The sequence below is a fragment of the Procambarus clarkii genome, chromosome 31 (assembly GCF_040958095.1).
Source record: "Procambarus clarkii isolate CNS0578487 chromosome 31, FALCON_Pclarkii_2.0, whole genome shotgun sequence".
Lineage (NCBI taxonomy): Eukaryota > Metazoa > Arthropoda > Malacostraca > Decapoda > Cambaridae > Procambarus > Procambarus clarkii.
In genome coordinates, this window is record NC_091180.1 from 26,599,159 (window position 1) to 26,614,151 (window position 14,993).

General features: G+C 36.8%; 2 protein-coding genes across 3 annotated transcripts in view; one reads left to right on the plus strand and one right to left on the minus strand.

Moving 5' to 3' along the window:
• Nucleotides 1-896: 896 nt before the first annotated feature.
• Nucleotides 897-8,868, minus strand: Nup37 (nuclear pore complex protein Nup37). Its single transcript, XM_045743566.2, has 7 exons — nt 8,650-8,868; nt 7,440-7,594; nt 6,182-6,376; nt 3,725-3,875; nt 3,006-3,222; nt 2,056-2,215; nt 897-1,400 (listed from the first exon to the last, which is right to left on the minus strand). Exons 2-7 carry the CDS (start codon nt 7,581-7,583, stop codon nt 1,308-1,310), a joined length of 960 nt encoding a protein of 319 aa, XP_045599522.1. The 5' UTR covers nt 7,584-7,594; nt 8,650-8,868; the 3' UTR covers nt 897-1,307.
• A 1,315-nt stretch (nt 8,869-10,183) lies between these two features.
• Nucleotides 10,184-14,993, plus strand: part of LOC123758836 (dystrobrevin beta) — an 84,214-nt gene continuing 79,404 nt past the window's right edge. The window contains exon 1 of one of the 2 annotated variants that reach the window (XM_045743571.2): nt 10,184-10,263. Coding sequence is in view for 1 of the 2 variants with exons in the window: in XM_045743570.2 (XP_045599526.1) it covers nt 10,239-10,263 (25 nt within the window). In the remaining variant the exon portion in view is untranslated. The remainder of the gene's footprint in view (nt 10,264-14,993) is intronic. The other variant, XM_045743570.2, reaches the window with a different exon arrangement.

Here is a 14,993-nt window from a genome sequence, read left to right on the forward strand (position 1 = left end):
CAACTTGTCTGGTGATAACTTGATCAGCAAGGTTTCAGTCAATGGTCTGCATGCTCAATACAACCCAGCTGATTTGGCACATCCTGCAGGAACTTTTCTAAATTTTCTTTTGAAAGTTTCTGCTTTACTTCCAGCAATATTTATTTTGCAGGAGATGGTTTGAATAGCTCTGGGCCTCCGATATTCATTCTGTGTTCCCTGATTATGGATGATAAAAATGCAAAGAATGTGAGTGAATTTGAGGATCAGAGGACAGAACTGGGTCAGACATCATGAGCAAGGGTGTGAGGAGGTAGGAAGTCGGTGTGAATAATATGATGCATGGTAAGGGACAAACCTGGGTGCAAGTGATTTTTAAGTTCAGAGTGAATGTGCTTGTATATGCTGTACAGCAAATACGAAAATTCATAATGAGCATTGTATCTTGTGAACGAGTTGCTGTTGAGGATGACTGTGTGTGGTGGCGCTTGCTTATCCATGAAGTTTATCCATTATACTGTAAATAATGAACAGATGAGTTATATCTTCAATTTTGCATTGTTTCTAAAACCTTATGTGAAAGTGAAGACATTGGGTGATGAAGTATGCATGGATATAAACAAAAAATTGTCTAAATACATTTAAAACAATCGGGTAAAAGAAAATGAAGTAGACTACTAAAGGGAACTGCAAGGTTGAATTGAATGCCAAACCTGCTTTGCAGTAGCAGTGTTCAAGCAGGCACTGATGGTGGTGGTTGGTGGTTGCTGGTTGAGGGGCGACGATGATCGAGGGATCGGATACGCCCTGGCTGCTCGACACCGGGAAATAGCAAAGAAAGATGGGATCCCTACAGTCTCTATGTAGGCACTGATAACCCATAGTTCAAATGACCCGTGGAAATATAAACATCTACCTTTTGTTACAAAATGTTCAATTCAGAATTTATTTCCATAAAAAATCATATCTACTAAATACATATTTATTCTTAAGACACTACAAATATTAGAACATCAATCAGGATAAAAAAATATTAAATGAATGACAAAAAATTACTTAAAAGATTACATGACATTAAATTTCAAACCCAAACACACACACACACACAAATAATCTCTTTCAGTATTTGCACTTGATAACACTTGAAAAATGGAAATATAAAATGTTTATATTCAGCTTATAAATTCATCAAATCTTAACCTAATTCTCACTTAACTTTGTCTTTCATACAAATATTAGTCCTTTGCAGTAGAACAATATATGTATCCTATAAAAATATATGTATGTGCATACAGTACACTATATTACATATAATAAGTCAATACAATTTAAACATTATCAATTTTCCAAATTAGAATTTTTCGATCCGATCCTACAGATAGATATGGAAGATTCTGATGCCAGCTCATGCCTCCCACAACCTGCAGGACAAAAAAATCATAAATAGATAATAACCAACATACCATAGACTTCTAAATGTATCTTTGCTTACAAGGTTCACTGAGGTATTGGAGTGTAACCTTGGTGGAGAATTCAAGATTAACAGGAGAAGTGTCCAATAGTTCAAAATAGAATTTTCCAAAACAATGCTGTACATTAAAATGTGGAAAATCAAGCTAGTGCGGCAATGACTGAGAATCTGAAGACCATAGATGGAGATTGAAGAATACAGTAGACAACAAAGAATTATATGAATTGTGTGATACACATGGTCATATATATCACTCTATGGTCATGCAGAGCAAGTAAATAAACAGTAAACGAAGAGTGAAGAGTGTATATGAATGAGTTTGTTAGAAGAATTTTGAGAGATGTTGACAATCAGGGTGAAGAAATATTAGGAGGCAATGAGTACCAGACAATTAGGATTTTCCTGCATTAATGTGTAGTGAACAAATAAGGTATATACAGTATACAGAAATACAGACAAAACTAAATATATGTATTTTACATTAGATGCCCTAACACTTAAGTGTTACACAACATACAGACATAGAATCTAGCATAAACGAGGAACAAAACATACATGTATGTTTCACCAAACAAGGAAACCCTGCTACCAAAATAAAATAATACCTTTAGGTGAGCGGCAATAGGAACTTTATTAGAGTGAAGGTGGGTTACACGAACAACATGCGGGGAAGCATGTGTGGCCACCAAACCAGGTGTGGAGCGGCACACCTGTACACTTAAGACTCTCTCTCCGCCCCCAACTTCCACTGCATCACTGTGCGGTCTGCAAAAAATGGGTACATCGTTAAATGATCCAAAATTAAAAATACACAATTTACATGAACAGATCAGTCATAAATGCATAACTAATACAAACAAATCAGTACTGTACTTATAAACTAGTGCTGTATCATCCTTTATTAATGATACTCAAGTCTTTCCTAGTAATATCCATATAGGACACACATCCTTCAAACCTACATAACGAAAACTTTCCAAAACACTATGAAGCACAAAAAGATGTTCAATCAAGACAAATTTTAGCTCTTTGTGTTATAGAATGTTTTGTTATCACTGGAACCTTATATAAAGAAGACAAACCATACCATAGTTGAAGAGAAGCCTTCAAAAGCTTGGAAGCAGTAAGAATATGAGAATGCAGAATCTTTCAGAAGCATGTTGGCCCATGCAAAGCAGCTAATATTTAGATATAGTATATCCAAACACTTCCACTTGTGTACTTATCCAACACATACTCAAAGCTTCCCAGTGAGTTTTTTCTAAATAAAGTCACTTGCCAACTTTTTAACAGATCTGCAACCCTATTTCTTGACCTGAGTTGACCTGTATCCTTTCTAAATCTAAACTTCTGCAAATTTGAATCTCTTGTTTCATATTCTAACTTACATTAATATTTTTAGGACCATAGTTATATGCCTTGTTAAAACTTCAATTACCACACTTCAATCATGTCTTCTCTTACTCTTTCACAGAGATTTAAAAGGGTAACTTAACAGTCGGCCTTATACAGTACTGGGATAATGAAAATATTTATTATTAAGTAAGTTACTTACTGCAGAGAAGAAACATTCCACACAGTAAGTCCCTTAGCTCCAGCAGCAACTATATAAGCAGGATCAGGAATGGACCAATCAGCACTCAAGAGAGGACCGGGGCACCGCAAGAACAGCGTAGAACATCCACTGTTCACAGAGTACACCCTCAAAACCCCTTTCTTTTCTGCCACCAAGAGTAAATCTGGATCTTCAGGATGGAAGCAGACAACCATACCTGAGGAGTAATATGAAATTTCTGTATAAACCTGTAATGGGGAAAATTTCTTTGAAATCTGACATTATAAAACACTTCTATTATATGAACATCATTTTGAGGCAATGGAGTGACACATATACTGTATATACAGTAGACATGCTCATATAGCATCAGTTTCTTGTCTCGCCTGCCTAAATATTTGTCTTATTTATCTTGATCCCAAAAATGCCACAGAGGATCCAGAGGATCCAAAAAAGTGCTGTGATCCCAAAGCCACAGAGGATCAATACAAATACACTTTTGGGAAGTAACGGCATATTACAACTCAGAAAATTATTATACTGTACAAGCATCAACTCGGCTTGTTTGCAAATTACTCATTGAAGACCAAATTACTCATTGAAGACCCAGTCCTTTCTACCTTTCTATCCAATATTTGTTTTCCATTGATGCAATCATTCATTTAGTACAACACCTTCACACGACCTGTGTATAAACAGTCTAGTACTATATGGTATACCTGGAGACGTTAACAGGAACTTGGCAATCTGCATCTGCGAAGAACTCTCCCACACACGTGCAGTAAGATCATCCCCAGTAGAAGCCACAAATGTGCCACTATCGCCATTATATGTCACACTGTTCACGAAGTCACTGTGACTGAGTATGTCCTGTAATTAAAAAGCATTATTTAAAGCACAATAGTCACATGAAATTGTGACAATGTAGTTAAAAAAAAAAAGTTAAAAAAAAAAAAAAAAAAAAAAATGAAACTGGATTAAAAGGTCAATCTCTCTAGACCCAAAACAATGCTATAGTTCTGACTTTTCAAGTGTTTAGATTATGAACAGAGCACAAGAAATCTTTCCAAATCCATGTGCTAGCTTGGCAAAGAAAGCATCCAGCAATTGCTTGCAATGAAAAACACGTGTACAAAAATATTGCAGTAGAAAGATAAAGAAAGATAAAGAAAGGATATCATGTGCTCAAGACACTGGCAGTATGGAGGTGAAGAATTTAAGAAAGTTTCTGCAGGAGTGTAATGAGGCGCACACACCACCAATATCACGCCAATCACAAGATACTGTTTGAAGGTTAAAAGGCAACAGCTAACTCATTTCAGGAGTTTACAAAGAACTAGGTAACACCATACACGGCAAGTGGAAGGAGTGCAGAATCCACTCTGAATTTTTGGCACTTAGCATTAAGAATGAAGACATCATAGAGCCTTCAACTGCAGTCAAAATATACCAAAACTAACAGGACAGATGTGTGACCCTTGGATTAGACATTATAAAGTTTCAAGGCACAAACAATGAGTATTGTTGTTGAAATCAATATTACATGAGGGAAGAATCCCCTACATTAAGTGGATAATGTAACAAGTTTGTCTCTATAAACACTTATCTTACAGTAGTATGTTGAGAAACTGTTCTTGAGAAATTTAACAGAAAAGCCCCCTTCAGTAATAACAATACTGTCTGCTGTGGTATTCCCTCAAAAATATGTAATATATTATTTTCTCACACTGTGTTTTATCTTCAGAAATTTAGAACATTTTCTATACTTATACTGTACTGTAATTTATCATATTAAATACCTGTCTTTGATTTAAAAAGAACCAATTTTGTAGTAACTTATCTTTCCCAGATCTTCTGATGAAAATTGCATAATATAATGCATAACAAGTCTATTAAAATAGCAAAAATACAATACTGTATATGTGAATAAATCCCAACACTTTCATGTTTGTTCAAAGCCATAAAAAAGTACAGTAGTTGTAACAAAGAATTAACACTTTTGCCCTCCTGGGCTGAGGTATGCGGAACTCTGTAATTACTATATGAGTACTGGAACACTTGATGATATATTGGACTTGTACCCAAGATTGACCATGTAATGTATCAATTATACAATGTATGTATGTGATGTAATTATATAACCTGAGCTTGTAAAAGTACCTTAATCACCTTCAATGATTAAGTGCTTAACTGCACATTAGTTTCTCTATCAGCTATCTCACCCTGTCAGAGCAAAAGAGACAAATGTATGTGAATTCATGTGTGTGTATATATGTATGTATACATGTATATGTACGTATGTGTGTGTGTATGTATGTGTATAAAGTATATATGGAAGCTGATCAGAATTACATTTCACCTTTGTATATGCACATTAATGACACTATGTAAAAGACACATCGAACACTTTATGTAGGGCATATGTCTACATAATATATCTATGTATTTACGTATGTAGGTTCGCTTAGCATTTTAAAAGCACCGAATCACCTTCTGTGGTTGATTGTTCAATAAACCCCTGAACTATATGCTTAACACATCTCCAACCCTGTCCATGGAGGACAGAAGAAAATGTATATATGCTGGTTAGCATTGTAAATGTGTGGCCACGTCTGTGGTAGAAAAAAAAAAAATAATAATAAAAAAAAAATAACACACCATGTGCCTACAGTCACAAATACACATTCACGTTACATATTCAGCACAGTAAAGTCTTGATTACCCAATGTAAATGAGTGAAAATATCTGGGTTGTTAAGACTTAAATAGCTTCACGACCTGGCACAGCTACTGTTTAAGGGTTACAATGACAAATGTTTATGTATCGACAAACAAGACATGTAATTACTGTACAGCTTTTAATGCGATTTGCTACTATCATGGGTTATAAATTTTGTATTGATTACCATCTTGGCCAGTCAAGACGTGCTGTATTATGTATGCCTGCCTAAAGGTTGAATGGATAAAAACTGCAACATTTCTTTACAGACTGAATATTGCAGCATTCTTATTGTACAGGTGGAATATATTTTTAAATCCAATATCACTATTAGTTACAGCTGGCATTTTACTACATAAATTACTACCATATTTATAACATGCAGAGGCATGCACAGAAATTTAACAAAGCCCATCTGTCATGGTTTCTTTTGTATAAAGAGAGATAAGAATGCTAACCTGTACTGTGTTAGTTTCTCCCAGATCAGACGAAAGTTGCATAACTTTGTTGTCTGCCGAGGCCACGGCTAACTGAAGACAACACGACGCTGCCCGTAGTGTCGAACTAGGGCTCCAAGCCATAGATACTGGTTGGCTTGAAACATGCCATTCCCATACTTGCTCACATTCTTCATTACTGTCATCTCCCTCTTCCTACAACAAAAAGTTACATAATGGTGCAGTTACAAAACAAAAAATAAATACATAATAATAATAATAATAATAATAATAATAATAATAAATCTTCCATATTTACACGAGTAAAATTCATTAGTATAGTTTGTTTGTGAAGCTGCAAGATAAAAATACCTAGCATTTACTTTTCTGCTCTGAGATGGTTTATATTTACCCAAAAAAATTCAATTCAATTATAATAGATAACAAAAGTGATGAGTCAAAACAAAAAACATGTACAGCCCTGGTTTTTAATGCATTAGTGAAGTGCAAAACAAATTCAACACTATATAGTCATTATAAAACATCATTTGTTACCATAGATTAAGAATAATTATACACATTATTATTATAATACAATACAGACATGTAATATATGTATACTGTATATATTATATACTGTATACGAATATAATATACAGAAAATCCATAATGATCTGATATTGATCATATTAATGATGAAAATCACAATGAAAAATGAGAAAGTGTAAACTATCTGCTCCAATATCTTCCCAGATTGAATATCTAGTGCACTCGAGTTCTTCTCAAATGGATCACTGCGCTGGAAAGGCTGGTGCAATGTATGAACACCATTCTGTAGCATTGTATGATCATTATGTACAGTTAAAACAAGGAAAATAATGGACCTCTTCTAGTGGAGTGAGCTCTTGCATTTACTATGCAAAAATTTATATCCTGGCATACATACTGTAATTGAAATGATATGGGTATGCATTGTATTTCCAAGCAAGAAATGCAGAGGTTACAAAATTAGACATACAATATCTTTAATATCTCTGTCCAAATGCTAAAATCTGCCAATACAGCCAACTGAGAGAAAACTATACATATACAAAATATGTAACATAGTTTCTTTCTAAAATAATGTATACACGCCAAAAATTAAATACGATTATCTTAGGGGTTGTTCATGTGAAAATGAGCTCGTCTAAAAATAAAAGCCCAATAAAGATTTACACTTGTCTACACGGGTATTCCTTCAAATATTATGGGTCGAGAGATCAAAATAAAGTGCGATTACCTTAAATTTGAAGGAGTACACAGCCACAGAGGTAGGAAGACCAACGGCCAGCAGTGCCCGTGACCATTCAAATGGCGAAAACTCAACACAAAGTACTTGTGACCGAGTGCTGATGCTAATGGCTGGGTCTACATTTACCTCCATTGTAACCGACCCTGAAAAACATACACATGCAGTTAATGTTGGCTTTTGACTTTGATGAACTAACATACACAGAAATTTACAGTATTTGAACAAATGACTTTGAAGCAAATTATTGCATTAAAGTTGAAAATAAAAGAACAGTTGGGCGAGAAAGTATATGAACGATGTTTGATAAAATATTACTGGGTTGGATTTGATCAAAGAACTTGATCACACAAGATTAATGCATATTTTTACCCTTTCCACAACTCAAGTGCCACAACACTCACAACGCAACATCTCCACGGCAATATTGTGACAGAAATGTTTGGGTCTCCCACTGTCAGAGGCAGGAAGTCCCTTAGGCTAATTGAGGTTTCCCCCGAGGCCAACACCTGACTATCCCCAAAGATACGAACTGTAAAACTTGACCAGCTCCCAGGCGCACACACATTTATAATTAGGCGAAGAAAGTAATTATGTGGATGCATGAAAATGTCCCAAAATTTCTCGTCCCGCCCAGGAACGTAACGGAACCAATTGATTGAGCCAACTGAGCTAACCACGGCAATAATCTCGCCCGTCAGTCATATTGCTCAAGAGAATTTGTAGCAATTATGGAATTGCCAGTAATAGAGCAGTAAATTATCAGCAATCCAGTATAAACCCTACATAAGCAACTTTCTCTGTGATACGTGTAGCTTAGTAAAGGGCGTCTCCTGCCGTCGACTCCACGAGTCGTCCCGGAGCGAAGCCGCGGCCCGCCTGCTGGCTAGACCTGTCCCGGGTCTTGGTCCAGACCCAGTGTGGATGGCTATAGCCTGGTAGAGGGCGTGGCTGACTACTGTAGTACCTGGTGGAGGTCATGCAGCACTTCTCTAGTACCTGGCAGGAAGCATGCCCCTCTGCTGTAATGCCTGGCACAGGTCATGCCTGCATGCTGTAGTAGAAGCAGTTACAGCCTGGTGGAGGACACACCTGTCTCAAGTAGTACCTGCTGGAGCACATACTTCACTGCTATGGTATCTAGAAGCCACACCTAGCTACTCTAGTACCTCGTGGAGGACATGCCCGACTACTCTAGTACCTGGTATGGGGTATGGCCGTCTGACATTAAATGCTACAGCCTGGTGGAGGGCAGGCGGGTCTGCTACAGTCCCTGGTGGAGGGCAGGCGGGTCTGCTACAGTCCCTGGTGGAGGGCAGGCGGGTCTGCTACAGTCCCTGGTGGAGGGCAGGCCTGGAGATCTAGGGTGATGGAGGGCGCGCCTGTTGGCTCTTGTTGATGCCGCCGCCAGGCAGCATTCGGGACAATTCGTACACAACCGTTGCCGATGCCGCGACTTTCGTACACAAATTACCAGTTCGTTAACTTCGTTCACACACCATTTTGTATTTTATTTATTTATATATATACAAGAGTTCTTACATTCTTGTAAAGCCACTATCACGCATAGCGTTGCGGGTAGGTCCTTAATCCTAATTTTCCCCGGAATATGACCAGCGAAATCGTTTAAAAAGTATCCATTCACTGCTGGGTGAACAGAGGCTACAGTTAAGGTTTGGCGCCCAGTCAATCGGGTCCACAGGCGACAACGTGGTTGTAGTGAGGGATTCACAGACACTTTTGCATAGAAAATAACTCATTTTATAACGCTATAAAAATAAAATAGGAACTTTATTTGCTAATACAGTAATTTTGATCTTTTTACCCATTTACGTAAGAACATTAATGTGCATGTCCTCGTTTGATGGAAGTATGCTCAGTCTGTCTTATTTGTAGACAGAGCGAGGACAAATTTAATGCATTTAATTTCGAGGCATTGTATAAACAGAAACAAGTATCTCTACTTAATGATGTCAATGGAGAGTATATACCAACAGTTTTAGATAAATGGTTCATTTATTGCCAACTTTTGTTTGCACCAAGTGAATTTTCGTTGTGCACACATAATCAAACAGACTCCCAGAGGAACTTGTAGCGAATATTACGTTAAATATTGATTTAAGGTATATACAATGAATGTGAACGTACTTTGATCTCTGAGTTAAATTTAAGGCCTACATCGAGCTTTCGAGTTGTTAATGCCACCATTAGCTAAGTGACCAGCACGTATGCTTTAGTTTAGAACAGTTAAAAAATAAAGAAAACCCTCAATACGTGTATACATGCTATACTTTACAATGAGAAATAATGTTTGTTGTTACCCATCAAAAATATTTACTTGTACCATTTTCTATGATTCTGTAAGGCTCACCCTTTAGTGTTGCCATAGTAATTTTAACTTCGTTCAATAACATTAGCACACATATAAATAATGTTAACACTAAAAATTCTTTGACAGATAACAAATTCTGATATGCAGTTGAAGTTGTTTTCACCATTAGTTAATAAAAGAGTTATTTTACCCATTAAAACTGATAAAATATCCGAATAGCAGAACCTGCTATCATATTAGGGAAGTGGTGTTTTTAATAAGAAGCTGTATTTAAAGTCGGCAAAATTCACAATATGCTATGAAATATAAAATATATTATAAACATATTCGGCGTAACCTAAATAGAATAGTATCTGCTGCTTGCTCATAATTTTTTTTTAAGAGTTGTGCTTAAAACCAGCTGGCAACATCAGCCGCCATACGTCTTGTTTACGTTTGCATCTGTCAAGGTAATTGGGATGCTGCGGGCTGTTGCTCTCCCAGGTAAACATTAACAAATTTTAACCACCTCCCCCTGTGAAAAGAACGTCACAGGAGAGGTGAAGCATTGGGATATTCACGTTGTTAGGCTTTGCTTCTGATGTGTAAATGAATGGTTAAGAACGTTCTTGGCTTGGCTATGTTTGGTGAGCAACTAAACGAGCTGATTACAGTGAGTACAGGATCGATAACAAGTGTGTGACCCTGGCACTTGCGGCGAGATGGTCTTGACCTTGGTACTTGTGTGGAGATGATTTTTGACCATGATCCTTCTGAGGAAATGATCTTGACCCTGGCACTAGTAGGGAGAGGGTTATTGACCCTGGTACTTGTATCTTCTTGTAAGGATTTCAGTATTTTGCTGAACAATGAGAATCATGTATTTGTAATTTGTACATATATTGTTGCTACAGCATGTTAATTATTTGTATGACTGTACTTCGAAGTTAACATTAATATGATTAGAATTGATTAAAAAAAGGAGTCCCAAACCCTTAGGTTGTGGGATTATATTACTGTAGTATGTTTTATCATGCAGCAGGCAGCATACATCTGTTAGTTTATAGTGATATATACCTCTCCCTTCCAATAGATAGGTCTGAAGCTCAAACAAGCTACTGCACTAGAAAATTTAATTTTCTTTGAAACAAATAAAAAGATAATGGATCAGTTCCCAATATGATCGTTATCACTGCTCGACACCCCAGTATCATCATCTTGAATATTCCACTATCAGCACTGACATCTTGACTGTGCATCCTCCAGTATCATCATCATAAGTACTCCACTTCCAGAACCATCATGATGACTACTCCACTTCAGTATCATCATCAGTTATTTCAAACTTGACTGTGAAAATTGTATGGGTGGGGAAGGAGGAGGTGGAGAGGGGGGTGGGGCAGAAGGAGCCATAAAGGCCAATTTTTGTAAAGTGTGGCACTGGAGCCAACCCTGGCTGGCCTGTGACACACTCATACCCCGTAATTTATCGTGAAAGGTTGGGTGAGGTTAGCCCCAAGTGTCTTGCCTTCAACCTTGGACAGACAAACAGACATTCATTCTTATTGATATAGAATTATAGATAGATTAGATGGGGAACCTGGTGGAGTCTGCCAGTTTGTCCATCTCTCCCTCCCATTCTCTCACCCCCCCCTCTTCCTCACATTATCTCTCACCCATTCTTCCTCACATTCTCTCTCCCTTCCCTCCCTCCCTCCCTCTCATTCTCTTATCTTACTCATTCCCTCTCCCTTTTTTCTCCCATCCCTCCCATTATCTCTCTTGTTCTCCTGCACCTCCCATTCTCTCTCTCCCTCTTGTTTGCCTGTTTCTCCCATTCTCTTTTCCTCTTGTTCTCCTGTTTTTTTCCATTCTCGCATTCCTGCCTCCCATTCTCCTATTTCAAACCCAAAAATTCTTTCTCCTCCCCCCATCTGCCGTTCTTACTCTCTCCCCCCCTCTCATTCTCCACTAATCCTGGTTTCTCCCTACTATTATCTCCTGTTCTCCTCCTCCCATTCTTTTTCTATCCAATCTGTTCTCCCGCTCCCTCCCTCCCATTCTCTCTACCTTGTTACTTATCGTTCGTTACGGCTTGTGACCTTACAACAGCCAACTTTAAAAAAGGTCTAGGGCTACTAAAACTGCTGTTCACAAGAGCGGGTCACCAGTGTAACCCCTTAATAAGTAATGAGCACTTTGTTAAAATTTTCCTTTAGGACTGAAGGAATACATATAAAATTTATATATATAATTATTCAACATAAATCTCAATAGCATATATAAAATCAGATGGTTACTTTATCACAAATATATCAAATTAAAATATTACCGTCTCTCCCAGAAATTAATATAATATTATTTATGTATGGTTATGACAGAACAATAATGTACAACTTAACTCCACAAGATGCTAACTCTCTGGTTCCGTTACAGCTACTGGCCTACATATCTGCGGGAGTCAAAATCATTGCTTCTGCCCCGCGAAAAATTGTCAAAGTTACAATATTTATTAATTCTACAATGGAGCAATATATTGTGACAAGAGTAATCTTAAACTAACTTAATGAATGGTCAATACATATTGGTATAACAAAAATAAGGTAATTATTGCTTTACATAGTAATTAAAATACACATACAAAGGGGAATGATGGCATGCTCATCCAGCAACGGACTATCCCACGACAATTTGCCAGATACAGTTCACACAATTATTATTCACCTATGTTACCCACATATGATCACATATAAATCATTAGTTCCCATGGGAAACTGAGTACACAAAGAAATAAAACAATCATTCCCACGATACGTTGGGCCTAACGCCAACAATGTAACATGAAATTATTTTACATAGAACATATAAGTATATCAATATACATACATGTAATTTATACACAATTATAAATGTACATATTAATTTATTTAATTACGTATCTTATAGAGGTACGTAACATACCTCACCCTCATTCCCGTTGTCTCTACCTCACTCCTTCCTGTTCTCAATCATACACTCACTCCTCTTTCTCTCTTTCTTTCTTTCTTTCTTTCTTTCTTTCTTTCTTTCTTTCTTTCTTTCTTTCTTTCTTTCTTTCTTTTCTTTTCTTTTCTTTTCTTTTCTTTTCTTTCTTTGAACATGCAATATATGCACTGGGAAAACACACACTGTCACCACAACATTATTTTTACTGGTATTATTGTGATGCACAGTTTAATTGTAACAATGTTACGCTTACATGTGCAATGAACAACTGAAAATCTGATGGAAAACTCTATAGAAACCAAACCCACATTTGACATCATAGGAATCTTTGGTGGTCACAACAGGAGCCAATCCTACTTAAATACTTGTATGGACATTGGGATCGACCCTGACCACCCTATGATAGTCCCCATACAATCACAAATCACCTTGCAACCTTGGGAAGAAAAGCAAACAGACAGACAGACACACATTCTCTTTTATGGATATAAATAGCTGGGGTAGCTGGCAGTGCCCAGTTCAACACTAAAAGGTTGCACCATTGAAGTGTTGGGAACCTCATACAATGCAAATCTGTCATCAAAACATGCATTTTTGCAGGTCAAATCAGAATTTTGAATATTATGAACACATGCTGAAACTTTATGGGGTTTAGTGATCGAAAAATCCCAAATCCCTATCCTGACCCCTTCCAAGTGCTATATAGGCATAATGGCCTGGTGCTTTTCCCTGATAATCCTCCCCTTTCATTAACTTCACGGCCATTACTTTGGTAACTAACTTCCTTTAAAAGGAAGGCCTACCTGAGACAGTCCAACACCAGTCACCCTGCAAACTAGAGTGAGGCTAGTCCACAGCATCTTGGCTCTAACCTTGGGCAGACAAACAGAAATATATATACTGTATATATATATATATATATATATATATATATATATATATATATATGTCGTACCTAGTAGCCAGAACGCACTTCTATGCCTACTATGCAAGGCCCGATTTGCCTAATAAGCCAAGTTTTCATGAATTAATTGTTTTTCGACTACCTAACCTACCTAACCTAACCTAACCTAACTTTTTCGGCTACCTAACCTAACCTAACCTATAAAGATAGGTTAGGTTAGGTAAGTAGGGTTGGTTAGGTTCGGTCATATATCTACGTTAATTTTAACTCCAATAAAAAAAAATGACCTCATACGTAAAGAAATGGGTAGCTTTATCATTTCATAAGAAAAAAATTTGAGAAAATATATTAATTCAGTAAAACTTGGCTTATTAGGCAAATCGGGCCTTGCATAGTAGGCATAGAAGTGCATTCTGGCTACTAGGTACGACATATATATATATATATATATATATATATATATATATATATATATATATATATATATATATATATATATATATATATATATATATATATATATATATATGTCGTACCTAGTAGCCAGAATGCACTTCTCAGCCTACTATGCAAGGCCCGATTTGCTTAATAAGCGAAGTTTTCATGAATTAATTGTTTTTCGTCTACCTAACCTAACCTAACCTAACTTTTTCGGCTACCTAACCTAACCTATAAAGATAGGTTAGGTTAGGTTAGGTAGGGTTGGTTAGGTTCGGTCATATATCTACGTTAATTTTAACTCCAATAAAAAAAATTGACCTCATTCATAATGAAATGGGTAGCTTTTTCATTTCATAAGAAAAAAGTTAGAGAAAATATATTATTTCAGGAAAACTTGGCTTATTAGGCAAATTGGGCCTTGCATAGTAGGCCAAAAAGTGTGTTCTGGCTACTAGGTACGACATATATATATATATATATATATATATATATATATATATATATATATATATATATATAGAGAGAGAGAGAGAGAGAGAGAGAGAGAGAGAGAGAGAGAGAGAGAGAGAGAGAGAAGAGAAGAGACATGTGAGAGAGGATGCAGGAACACACAAGCCATAGATCACTAAGAACTCTAAATGACCCGATCAGGATTCGAGCCCATAAAGATCAGGATCACCTTGAAACGTACACAGTACCGTGACCACCACACCATTGATCGTCTATAAGGACTGGTCAGTCCAGGTGATTATTAACTAAGCTCCACAACTAACCAACCCCCAACAACATTCGTGCATCATTATAGACAATCAATGGTACGGTGGTCACGGTAAACAGTACCGGACCACCACACTATATAGCCTATATACTGTATATACATATGTAGATTATATATATAATATAA